At 40.6% G+C, this 13,221-nt stretch overlaps 1 protein-coding gene across 1 annotated transcript in view; it reads right to left on the reverse strand.

The window, feature by feature from the left end:
* Positions 1–2,005: 2,005 nt before the first annotated feature.
* SCARB2 (scavenger receptor class B member 2) overlaps positions 2,006–13,221 on the reverse strand; it is a 66,358-nt gene continuing 55,142 nt past the window's right edge. Inside the window, exons 8-12 of the mRNA XM_072941741.1 lie at positions 11,980–12,098; positions 10,490–10,563; positions 9,017–9,068; positions 6,159–6,317; positions 2,006–4,759 (exon numbers count right to left, since the gene is read on the reverse strand). Coding sequence (XP_072797842.1) covers positions 4,721–4,759; positions 6,159–6,317; positions 9,017–9,068; positions 10,490–10,563; positions 11,980–12,098 — 443 coding nt within the window. The 3' untranslated portion in view covers positions 2,006–4,720. The remainder of the gene's footprint in view (positions 4,760–6,158; positions 6,318–9,016; positions 9,069–10,489; positions 10,564–11,979; positions 12,099–13,221) is intronic.

Here is a 13,221-nt window from a genome sequence, read left to right on the forward strand (position 1 = left end):
AAAGAGGGGTGGAATATATAATTACACATATTTATATAAAATATTCCTGGAAAGATAAATTTTTAAAAAATGAATAACACTGGTTGTCTCCGAGAAGATGACTTGGGTGGCAAGGAGATGGATGGAGTAAATGGGATTGTCAGGGAGAGAGTGTCAAGTGAGAAGAGGCTGCAGCTGAGCACCAATGTTAAGCCCAGAGCAGATAGCCCTCAAGAAGAGTTTGAGAGTGGCCCGAGAGAGAACCAGCTGAGCCAAAGCACAGAAATCATGGATGGAAGGAAGAACGATCTCAGATGCAAAAGAATGGCTGAATAGTTCTTTGATAGGAAGCTTTCCCTTATCACCATTTCTAAGAGGACATTCCACTTTTGTCACTCTGGCTACTTTAATATTCTTAGCACTTACCACCACCTATTTACTGCCTCCCCTCCCCCATTTAACATTAGTTCCATGAGAGCAGAAAACTTTCCTGTATTTACTGGTTGTCTCCCTAGTGCTAGCAGAATGCCTGCCCTCATGGTGGGCTTTGTTCAGGACTGTGGAACGAATGAGCTACTTGACATGTCCCTCTCCCTTCCCTTTCCCAGAGTTGTCTCTCAAGTCCTATGGATTTTTATCTTTTAAGTATTTCTAAAATACTTCATTTCCACTGCCATCTCCCTGATTCAAATTACCATAACCTCTTGCCTAGACCGGAGATCAGCAAATCTGTAGAGACAGAAAGTAGGTTAGTGGTTGCCTAGCGCTGGGGTGGTTATGGGGATTAACTTAAACTTACATGAGGGATTTTACTAAGGTGATAATGTTCTAACACTGCACAAGTCAGTAAATTCACTAACAATCATTGTACATTTTAAATGGATGAGTTTTTTGTTATGTAAATTACACCTCAAAAGGTTAAAATATTTTTTAAATATATTAGCTGAATAAATAAAAGACCAGTTATTATTGGAAATGGGACCTTTATCTTGTCTTTAATGTGTACCCATGTTCCTGGACTTTGTATTCTATATCACTTACCATATGTACACTTTCTTAATTATTGTTCATGGGTATATGTTTTAATACCTGGTGGAACATGTCACCCCTTATTAGTACTCTTTGAAATATATTTTCTGGAACTTTCTTACTCCTTGATTTGAAATGATTGGGTTTGATATGTTACAGAGTTCCAGGTGTCTCTATACACCTTTGAGTAAGCAGAAATAGGCATCAGGAGCTTCCCCTGTGCCATAAGCCAGCTAAAATCAGATTTGGGATTCCTATGAAGCCCAAAGGGTCAAGTGCCCTTAACACATAAGGACATTTGTAACACTGAGCTAAATCTTCGATGATTGATCTGGATTTGCTGATTTTAGAAGTAAAATGCAATATTATTGGGATGGGAAAGGTTTTAAAGGTAATCTAAATTGTTGGACTAATGACTTCAGTCCAAATGTCCGCAGAAACATAGGTCCAGTACTTCTCCAACAGTTCTCTGATCCTGCCAAGCCCCCTGGGTGGACTTGTCTGCCTTTTAGCTTGTGTTTACCTGGAAGCAGACCTGAATAAGGATGTTAGTGCAGGTAGATTATTTGGGAGGAAGCAGCAGTGAGGGCGTGGGGAGACTGAGACAGAGAATGAAGAAACGGTAACAGGAAGCAGTTCCCACTGTGGGCAACCGCACCTGAGGCACCAAGTAGAATGAGCCTGAGAATTGTCCCTCTGAGGACTGGAACACTTACTGGCTGACTTCTGCCCACTTTGGTTGAGCATCAGTTCCTGGGAGTATTAACCCCTCGATGCTCCTGAGGGGCTTCCAGGGCCCTGGAGAAAACCCGGAGGCAGAAAAGAAAAGTCTGGGGCTTGTCAGGCTACCAATAACTGTCCACCACACCTGAGCTGAAATCAGATGTGGCCCAAGAGGTGTAACTCAGGACTACATCCATCAGGAGGGTAGAGACCACCTTTCAAATGGAACTCCATAGACAACTGAACATCTGATGACATAACATACAATTTCCAGTACAATTTCATAGAAACTGCTTTTTTATTAGTGAAGTATTTCATTGCATTAAGGATAGAAATAAACATATCAAGAATCACATGAAAGGACCAGCCATATAAACTACATGAAGAATATTCTGGTGGGTATTCTCTTTAACAGCCACAAGCAATTAATCCCAGTGACAATGCCCAGAGGGCTGAGGATGAAGGTCACCTTTTGCAGAACTTGTATCTTAAGCAATTGAAATTAAAAAGTTAGCCTCCTGTAAGTAAAAACCCCAATAAAAGTTAGTCATATAGCACTTGCTCCCCCTGACCATAAGTGATCTTTCTAGAACATGAGGAAGTAAAGTCTAGTGGGAAAAGCCTGGAGCTGAAAGTGGCAAAGCCCACTTCCTGTCCTGTGTCAGCTTCCCTAGTTTCCTTGAGAGAAGCGAGGCAACCTCTCTCAGTTTGGTTTCTCCCTAAATTGAGTATCACAGTAGAGGACGCTGTATTCTATGACTGTGACAATCTCAAAGACTTTGGGGGCCTTTCCAGGATAACGGCTCTAAGAAAACTAGCATGAGGAACAGTTTGTTATTTTTAAACTAAAACCAAATAGGTACATTCATTCTTCTTAAGCAACCTATAACCTTGACTGCAGTGTATGCTTTTGCCACAGACTTTTCAGAAGGAAAATATCAAAAGTGATATTTTAAGCCAAGTAACTATTAAGAATCACATGGAAACAATGTTTTCAGTCTCCCTGGCCGTACGCATTCATTCTAAAGGTGTACATCACTAACTGCTATATTATCATTCATAGTATTTAAAAATGACTGCCTCACAGATGATTATATCCTGGTAATGGAATGAACCAATGAGAATGCACTGACTTACTAGTTTCATTAGTGTTAATAAGTGGATACAAACAAGAATAAGATATGCCAATTACCTCATTAAATATTGATAAATTTTTAAAATACAGATATTTGGCATTATTGAAGATAAAATATTTTCAATTTAGCTTTTCACACTTTGGTGATTTCGGGTATCTATAGGTTTTATCTTAATTTATAGAGAAATTGAGACTTTACTGAATTGTTCCTTCAAAAAGGGAAACATATTACATATTGCCTTAGTGTAGAGAGTGGGAAAATTGGGGCAAGGAAACTAAAGTGATTTATTACCTCCCCAGAGGGATCAGAAGCTATGTTTGTAAAATCTGTGGCCTTTTTCATTCATTTGCTTGTACTGAAATCCAATTTTTAAACAAAAAATCCTGTAGAATGATTCAGTGGTTAAGAAATTCTCTGTGCCCTTTGCCAGATAACTGTACAGGTTTCTCAATCAAAAATGAATAATGAACATTAAGAATCAAATACAATGCCCTTAAATATGCTTGAATTCTGTGACATCATGGTTCCCAATCCTCTGATTTGGGTTACGCTGAAAGCTAAGAGGTCTGAAGAGAGGTGGCTCTGCTTCTGGTCCCAAGGAACTTTTCTTAAAAGCACTTCCTGTGCAGTATTTTAAAACAACCCTGTCACTCTGTCAGCAGAATGACTGTCACAGGAAGTACAGGGCACATTTTTTTTTCTATTCAGTGAGCCACAAAATATCAGAACAAACTGAATCTGAGGAAAGAATAACAACTTATAAAAACAACTCGAAAGTTACCAAGAAGAGTGTCCCGGAAGAAATGTCTCTTTAGTGTAGTCAGACTTCCTGAAATTTAATTGTAACTTATGCTGTGGATAGATGAATTTCCTATGTTCATAAGTAACTTTACAAATAATCACTCAAGCGTATTCTAATTAATACAGTCATATTTGGTAAGGGTGATTGAGGGAAGAAAAAATACCAGTCACTGATTACATTCTCCCAGAAATGCCTTTCCACGTCAAGATCAGTTTGACTGAAAAAATAACAAACTATTCACAAATGTCATAATTAGCATTCTATTCTATATATGAAATATCTGTACTTGTCCTCACCAACATTATTTATGCATTCTCTCAATTCACAAAAGAATAGTAAAAATATCCTCAGGTGTTTATCACTATCAACTCACAGGTACCACCCCACTGCACATCTCACCCCACCCAACCCCGTCCCTGCTTAATTCCTAACCTGTATGAAAGTCATCAGAAGACTAAATTATTTCCTGGAGGAATTATGAACTAAAGATTAGGAAGAAACACTAATGTCCCTTTTCAAAAGAGGAAATTAGGTGCATTTGAATGGTACTGAATGAGTTTTAGTATTTTACCCTGCATTCCGAACTCTTTTTGTCTCTTGAGGATGCGGTGCATGGAGGAAAACAACATGAAATAGTACTTATGCATTTTGAGCACACAGTCTGGTGAGTGAAGCATACTGAATAAGGTTAGACCAGGTAGCATTAACAAGGGATGTGGAGGCATTATAACCACGACAGTGGTCACAAAATTCTGGAGCTACCAGCACCCAACAATGGAAAAATTACTATACAAGAATTTATTAAATACTTGCTAGACACTTGAAGAACAAAATAGTTTGTCAGGGACCACAGGATCTTGTAAAGCCTAACGGCCAACCATGTCAGCCTGCTCTTGGCCCTCTGCCCGAGGGCCGTCATCACACGCCAGCACAGGGTCTCCTCTCTCCTCTCACACCAGGTGACATGCTGGTAAGGACGCAGACAGTTGCCCCACGCTGTGGTCCAGGTCACGACAGCTCCCTTGCTTCCTTCACCAAGTGCAGCCGACTGTTAGGTTCGTATGAGGGGCGCTCTTTCGTCTGCAGTTCCCTGAGACTCAGAAGAAAGAGGACAGTGAGGCTGAATGGTCACATCACCAAATTTCCCCCGGATGTGCAGAGTTTTGGGAAGGGGTGGAGGAAGGTGGAAGGAGGAAGAACATCATCCACTCACCTTCTCCTGACCTGCTTCCTCTGGCTCTTTCTTTATCATTCAACCCTAATCCTCTGACACCCCCTCCCCCACCGGGGCAGTAGTACCCTTCCCTGTGTTGACCTGGACCATAACCCTCATTGCACTCTATTGAATTGGCCTCCTTCCTAGTTGGAAATCCATCAAAGAACAATGTCTCAGAAGTGGTGGGTGGTCAGTCACCACCTGCTTGTTGAACATGTGAAGACAGTTACTGCAGGAGCAGTCATCATGTTGATATGGGCTCTCACCTGTGCTGATGCAAATCTCAGCGACAGTACAGTTCACCTTGCAGTGACTGTAACAGCCACAGACAGAAGTGGCAAAACAGTTGCCTCCCACCTAATTCACGCCAATGTAATGGGCATGGGTTGAGAGGAACCACGGAAGAACGCAGAAACAGGGAAATCTGAGCTAGTATGAGTTAGATGGTTTCAGCCTGTGTTATTTCCGGCTTCACCTTTACCTCAGACACTTAATTGTGGCAGTGAGGAAGGGAAAAAGCCTTTGTTGCAAAAAGAATCTTTTTGAGAATTTAAGAAAGGCTCATTGAAGATGTTGAGACCCCTGGGTTGGCCTGCTGGTCACTCAGGGAGGCCAACCTGTTTATCCCATCCATTTGGTGGAAGGAGGAAGTTACCATCCCTCCAGGAAGGTAACTACTCCCCTGCACCCGTCATTTATTATGCAATGATGACTCAGTAGTAAGTACCTTCTGATACACCAGGGATTCTTTCCAAGCAGATCTCTGACTGCTCTATAATTAGGGAGCTGTTTCATCAGATAACTAATATTTCTTGAGCTCTTACTAAATGCCAGCACTTGGCCACGTGCTTTGTATTTACTATATCATCAAATCCTCACTAAAAACTCCTAAGGGAAGCTCTATCATGTCCGGTCACATGGCTATTACGTGGCAGAACTTGCATTTGAACCTGGGCAGTCCAACACCAAAGGCCAGGTGCTTAGCTGGTATACAGATTATTTTCAAGACATAATGCTTACTCCCAGCGATTCCATTCCCACCAAGAGCACCCAAAATCCTAGACAGTACCCTTCTATCACCCCTCCTTCTTTGACATACTTCCCTTGCCTCTCATTTGGGCCAGCAGTAATATAACCATGAAATTACCACACCCAGTATAAAAACCACAGAATCCACCCCAGTGAGCCTGCTGACAACCCATCAGTGAAGCACAGCTGAAGTCCTCAGGGAAGGTTATCCCGTAAGGGAGATGTTCTTCCAGCCACTGCTGACCTCATCCATGGATCCCTGTCCTCTGCACGCAAGCCAGGTGAAGACCAGACCAAAGAACACGCCCAGCGCCATGACAATGTAGGGGATATTGATGATGATGGAAGTCGTGTTAATCACAGACTTCAGTCGACTTGCAGTCTCTTGGTCAATGAGAACACTCTGGGAGGGGAACAAGAAAACAGTATTCCCTTGATTACCGAATATTCACAGTATAACTTTTTTGTGGTATCTTTCTTCCAAATCATTAAATACAATTTGGGTCTGTCCTCCTGTTTAGCAAACTAGAGATATTGAAAATCCATTTATAAATTAGAGTAACTAGAGGGGGCATTTATTCATTAACATCTTCCCTTTTCTCCTGAAGATATGTTTTACTCCCAGAATTGGTGGGAAAAAGGAGGGGAAAAGAATTCAGAAATATTGAGAGAATATCAGCTTTTGCTTACTATCAGACAACTCTAACTCATCCTTCAAAATCCAGCTCAGTACAACTTCCTTTCAGAAGTTTGTCCATCTCACATTCTAAAATCCTCCATCACTGTCTTCACATTCTGCGTTGTGTCTCTTTACCTGTTTGTCTCTTCCTGACTGTGAGGTTCCTGAAGGCAAGACTTTTATTTCAGTCAACTCAATACCGGTTATAACACCCCCTAACATAGGAGGTGCTCAGTTAATGTCAGTTGATTAGATGAATGAATGAATGAAATTTTCCAACAATGTCATATGGAAAGCATCATTTCTCTCTTGGCCAGATCTATACTAATCAGGACCAGAAGTTTTGACAGAAAGTGTTAGGGAAGACTTGAGGTTAACTAGAATTACAGAGGGTGCTGATAACTAAGGAAATATTCTACAATAATAGTTTCTGTATGAATGGCAAAGGCATTAACATCTTAAACTGTCATGGGTGAGGTATCTGAAGAGCTTAATTCCATAAAAATTATTAGCAACAATTGGGACTTTGGACTTAACTTTAGTTCAATATGCAGGGAAAGGCCCATCGGGGTCAGAGTTTCCACCTCTGGAAAAAGGGGGTGAGACAGCAGTCTCCCAGCTCACTTCCAAGTCTAATGTTTTATTTTTCTAGAGAAGAGAAAAATCAAGTTCTTTCTGGGAGGGAGCAAAAGCATGAGGTTTCACTCCCTCATTCCCTGGACTCAGTCTAGTCTTTAACAAAAACTCAAGGCCAAAGTTCAGGTAGAGGGGACTTCAGATAAGCCACAGCTATGGCCATAAGCTGGCAGAACAGGGCCTGTCCACATTTTCAAAAAGCCCTACTTCCATGGCCTGCCCCACAAATAACAGTGATGACCCAGGAGCCATTGCAAATAGGTCCTATAAAGTGGTAAATATTGCCTGAATTTGTCCTTTGAAACAATGAAAGCCTTGTCTTAGAACTGTAACCCCAAACCCTTCAATAGTTTATCAATGTGGCTACCAATGCAATGCTAAATGAGAAAAAGAAAGACATAGAATTGTACCTACAATGTGGTCTCAACTATGTAATATCAAAACCAGAAAAATACCGAGGTGACATGAGCAGGTTATCAACTGCGTTTTCTCTGAGGGATGGGCTTGCTCACCAAGTGATTTACTTCTTAAATACTATTTTTAATTTCCCAAGAGTTCTATGAAAAACATGTCACTTTTACAAAATGCAAAACATCAAGGTTTTTTTTTTTTGCAAAGCTGTTATTAGAAAAAATTTTACAACAAACTGTTGAGGAAAATAAAGCAAGTTAAAAATAACATGCTACTCTGGCTCAGGTTTTGTGAAGTCATTTAAATTTTCCCTTTTCTTGCTAATCTTTCTTCCCAAATTTTCTGCAAAGAACAAGTATTTTTAGGGAAGAGAGAAAAATAATAAAAACTTTTTTTTTTAATGGAGGCACTGGGGATTGCTAAGCATGCACTCTACCACTGGGCTATTACCCTCCCCACCAATAAAAACTTTTTAAAATGCTGCTGTTAACAACAGAAGCCAGCTGATCAAGAACTTATTGAGGGTGAAAAATCCTGTAGTTTTCCCTTCAAAACTGGGTAAAAAAGAAAAGGGAAATTGAGGAGATATAACTACAGTAACTATAATATGTGATTCAGAAAAGAATTAATCACAGGTATCAAATAGTGTTTTCTGAAGTTTCAGAATATGTTTTATTTACAGAACTTCAATTTATGCCTAACAATTAGGGATAGCATTTCTGTAGGTACACTAAGTAAGAAATATTTCTTCAGAGAAACTCCTTTTGTTTGGACTTGGGATCTGTTTCTGTAATTTATGATGTATGCATGCTTACCAGAAAGTAGAAAAAACTCTAGGCTTTGATGAAAGACAAGGCAACCACATACCACTGCAATTAATGGGCATGTGTTACACTTTATTTAACTGTTTCTTCAACCACCTTACATGAAACTTTCATGTAATGAAAATTTTTACTTTCTTTTTCTCCTTAACTAATGATTGGTAAACTGATAACCTTTTTTTTTCTTTTTTAAACAAACTGGCAAATTCTTGATGATGGAGGAGAGGCTAAGAAAAGTTTAACTGGACATCTATCTGAGTGTTGGCTCTTGGTTCTCTTTCAACAGTGTCTGACCTTGCTTCATTTACCTTTGCATTTTGTTTCTTATATAACTTGCTTCCCAGAAAGGAGTTTCTTTCTGTCATTTTCAAACCTCAGACACAGGCAGCTTCATGTAAACATATAAACAGAAATTTCCTGAAGACAAACAGGTTTTAAAAAATCATGTTTGTCCCTTCCTCACATCTTAAATTACACAGCCACATGCAGACACCCTATGGGAAGTTTCCCAAGCTTCCACAGGTAAAACACACCCATTTCCCTCCCAGGACTCACCTCATTGATATACATCACTGGGAAAACCAGAGTTCTAATGCTTCCTGTTTCACTACAGAGACAAAAAATGAGATTATTTTATAGACATCCTCATTACGATAGTACACTGGTCTGGTGAGACAAGTTTGTATACGAAAGTTCCAGCACACGTATTTCATTAAATTACCTGGAATTTATGCAGTCTTCTTAACTATCTTTGCAAACATATATCAACCAGAAGTTCTATTACAAACTGTCAGTCTAGCAATTTGAAGTGGTGCATATTTATGTGAAGTGTTTTTACCAAAACACAGGATGCCAGAAAAGCAAATTCATCAAAATGATTACTGTACTGCCAAGAGTTATCAGAGGGGAGGCTGCAGCAGAACAACGCTGTCATTTCTCAGAATGTTTTATAACCAGGCTGCTAAGTACTATCTTCACAAGCTCCTGGAGCAATCACTTACTGAGCATTTACTATGCGCCAGCTGTGCACCGGGTATCTTGGGAACATTACCTCATTTAGTAGTCCCATGCAGTAGGTATGGCTGTCCGAGGTTTAAGACAAGGAAATGATGGCTCGGAGTAATCTGCCCAGGACCACCACGCATAAGTGGTGGAGCCAGAATTCTAATTCCATTTTGATTCAACAGCTCTAGATTGTAAATTATCTTCCCTCAGAAATACACACACACAAGTGGCAAAATGCATTCTTACAAACCACATTTGCTTTCTACAAAGATCCATAATGTGGACTTAAATCTGGCAAATTCCATGGGGGAAACTAACCGAGTTTGGTTGATAGATATGCAGACAGAAAGGTCAGATAGATAGATAGATGATATTTTGGATATGTATCATAGTTTTGCATCCAGTTTTTTCATTCAACATTAAATCATAAGTATTTTCTCAATTTCCACTGAAAAGTCTGAGCAGATCATACTTAGGAGTCCTAATTAAGTAGTGGTTTTTAGATGGAGTGTGGGGAGACTGGACCCAAGAGAGTATTTAACCCTCCATGGGAGAGCCTGTGGCTGGCTGGATGAGAGCAGTGGAAAGAAAGGAGGGGAGGCAGCCAGAGTCATGGTGCAGGAGGAAATGCTCAGCAGGACAGGTCAGAGCAGACTCTGCAGCCTTACTAGCTGTGTAAGTTCCAGCAGGTTATTAAAAAAAAAAAAAAAACCTCGATTTGCCTCAGTTTCCTCATCTGCAAAATGGGGATAATACAGGGTTATTGTGAGGAATAAATGAGTTAATATACATAAAGTACTCAGAACAAGGCCTGACTCATGGGAAGTGTTCCATATGTGTTTGGTTATATAAAATAAGTACATTCCACACCAAGGCAGTCCGTGAAAATGTGGATCATACCTCATCCCTGAAGCTTAGAGATGAGCAGAGTTAGAAGCAGGCTGTACTCCTCCCAACATCAACCCTACCAAGAAATCAATGTAGCAAAACAACCCTTTGCCTCTAGAAAGAAGCAAAACTTACATAAAGTCATCTAATTTCTTGACATAAACGTTGATTTGGAACCTCTTGGCTGCTCTTAGGATAATTCCAGTCAACTGCAAATCAGAGAAGCAGAAAATAAAAACATTAGGACTTACAAAAATCACACAGAGGTTTTTTTCAACAGAGCATGGTTTCTGTGTGGTTCTGATAAACAGGGTGGCTGCTGCCACACTTACTATGCAGAGTGGAACAAGGGACAACTGTTCCCTGGGACAGACTGAGAACTGTGGATTGTGTTACGTGCCTGGTAGACCAATGTTCCTCACAGTTTATTACACATGTGAGTTCTTGGAGACCTTGTTAAAATGCAGATTCTGATTCAGTAGGTCTGGAGCAGGGGCTGAGACTGGGCGTTTCTAACAAGCTCCCAGAATGCTGTCACTTTGAACAGCAAAGCCCTAGAGGACCCTAGCAGGAGGGGGAGCCAATATATCCCTTCCTGTCGGGTCTGGGAATCCAGGTGGATGGATGTGGGCATGGCCAGTGAATGGTGCCCACACATGGCCAGGCCCACCCAGCAGAGCCCAGAGGACAGGTGCAGCATCTCCCCCACGGCAGCTCCATCTTTGCACCAACACTGTGGCGCTGTGCCTTGCCCTGGGGACAGGCACCTGAGAAGAGCTGAGCTGCTGAAAAGGAACTGACTGATGGCTAAGAGAGAAAAGGGAGAAAGCCACACCTGACCCAATTCACAAAAGGATAAGAGCACTGATTTCTCAGATACAAATGCAATGAGTTGGTTGAGAGGGAAGTGCCCATAAATGGCTGTGCTCAAAAAATGTGTCTGCTTTTCTTTGATTGTTCCAGGCATGTATTCAAAATCCCAAGAATGATGATATCTCACCTTTAATTCAGTCCCTACAGTGAGAGGCTCTCACACTGTGAAATGATATTCACATCCTTTTGACATGGTTTTTAGTTTTTCTCCTCTGGGAATATGAGATTAGAGTCTATGTCTATTGATGCCCTTTAAATTAATAATGTCATATAATAACTCTCAAAGGCACCTGTATAAAGAGTTTTGCCAAAAGTGACTGAAGCAAACATATATATTTAAATTTCAACCAGCACATTCCAGGCAGCGAGTAACAGAGGCATGTCTTCCCCCTGTCGACCTGAGGCCCTGTGGGAGGGATGTGTACACGTTCAGGTCCAATCTCCTGGCAACAGAAGACTGACCAGGTTACCCCGGTCCGATCCCAGTTGTTTCCTATGATGGGCTTTCCCTGTTGCTTTTCTGTTAAAGTAGGTTTGCTGATATTTCTGCATCTGAGATCCACGGAACTCAGCCTTCGAATTATGGGGCTATGAAACTATGCATCTCACTGCGCTGAGCTGAGTTTCCTCCACTTGAATATGTATATGAAAGGAAGACAATATATTCCTTGAGAGGGCTGAGGACCAAACTGGTGAACACTGTAGACAGAATAAAAGGGATGTTTCTGAACCTGGAAGATGTGCATACTCACAGGATTAATGTCCACAAATGTCTCATGATAGTCCTTATTTGGATGCATGCCTTCTATGGCAGAAACAAACTTCTCATCTGCTTGGTAGAAGTGTGGGAAAGACATGATAATAGGTGCACCTGCATTTTAAGGAAAACAAAAGTGAATGACATGGTTCTTAAAAGTCTAAGATGAATACAAAATTCCTGACCACAAACCTGGCCCCTCAGTGGAGGGTGGGGAGGCCGCACATATGAAAACTTGGGTCAGGGAGAGGGGCAGGCGAAAACTCTATTCTACATCTCTGAGCTTGGGATTTATACTTCATTTTCTGACATCTCATCTAAGCCTAACCCTCGCATTATTTTATACCACAATATACACTGAAATTCTAGCTGAATTCTTTATTCTTCAACACTTACTCTGAACCTATACAATGTAAATGCTTTATATACATTATTTTAATTAACATTACCAGCAGCCCTCCGAAGTTAGAACTATTACTTTCATTTTGCATTTGAGGAAAGTAAGGTTCAGAGAAGTTCAAAATTTCCCCAGGACATCCAGCTATCAGGTAATGGAGGCAGAATTCTGACCAAGTGAGGGACCGCTCATCTCAAAACACTTGTTTCAATTATGATTCTCTACCAGTAAATGGACTTTTCCCCCTTTTCTTTTCTATTTTTCTGTTTTTGTTTTACCCAAGATAGGCTTTGTTCTCCTGCATATGCTGATGCAGAATATTTTAAGACTCTGCCTGGTCCTGACATCTGTCCAGCCTCTGACTAGATCAGGGCCTGCCCACAGGAAGACACTAGTTTTGTTTTGTTTTTTTAATCTCATTTTATTTTGAGAAATAAATAGAGAAGCAAGTTATTAAAGGAAACCCATTCTAGATTTTGCTCTTGAAAAGGAGAGCGAGACCCAATAATTGCTGCCATGGAAATACATTTTTGGAGAAATTAGCCTGTTGGCAAATAATTTAAGTCTGCTCACCTATCCACCAGTCCAGGGCTCAAACACCACATCTGTCATACACACAGTTTTGTTCTCTATTGGTACACAGTTCCACAAAGACATAATTTCCTTCTTTGTGACCTATAATGACCTTTAAAATGTATTTTTAAAGATCTGTTGAGGACTTAATAAGGGCCAGACACTGCCCTGAGTATCTTAATACATTTATCTCTAACCTTCAATCAACCTTCCAAGGAAGTTATAAGCATCCCCATTTTACAGATGAAAAAACTGCTGTCTGGAACC

The sequence above is a fragment of the Vicugna pacos genome, chromosome 2, assembly GCF_048564905.1.
Source record: "Vicugna pacos chromosome 2, VicPac4, whole genome shotgun sequence".
Lineage (NCBI taxonomy): Eukaryota > Metazoa > Chordata > Mammalia > Artiodactyla > Camelidae > Vicugna > Vicugna pacos.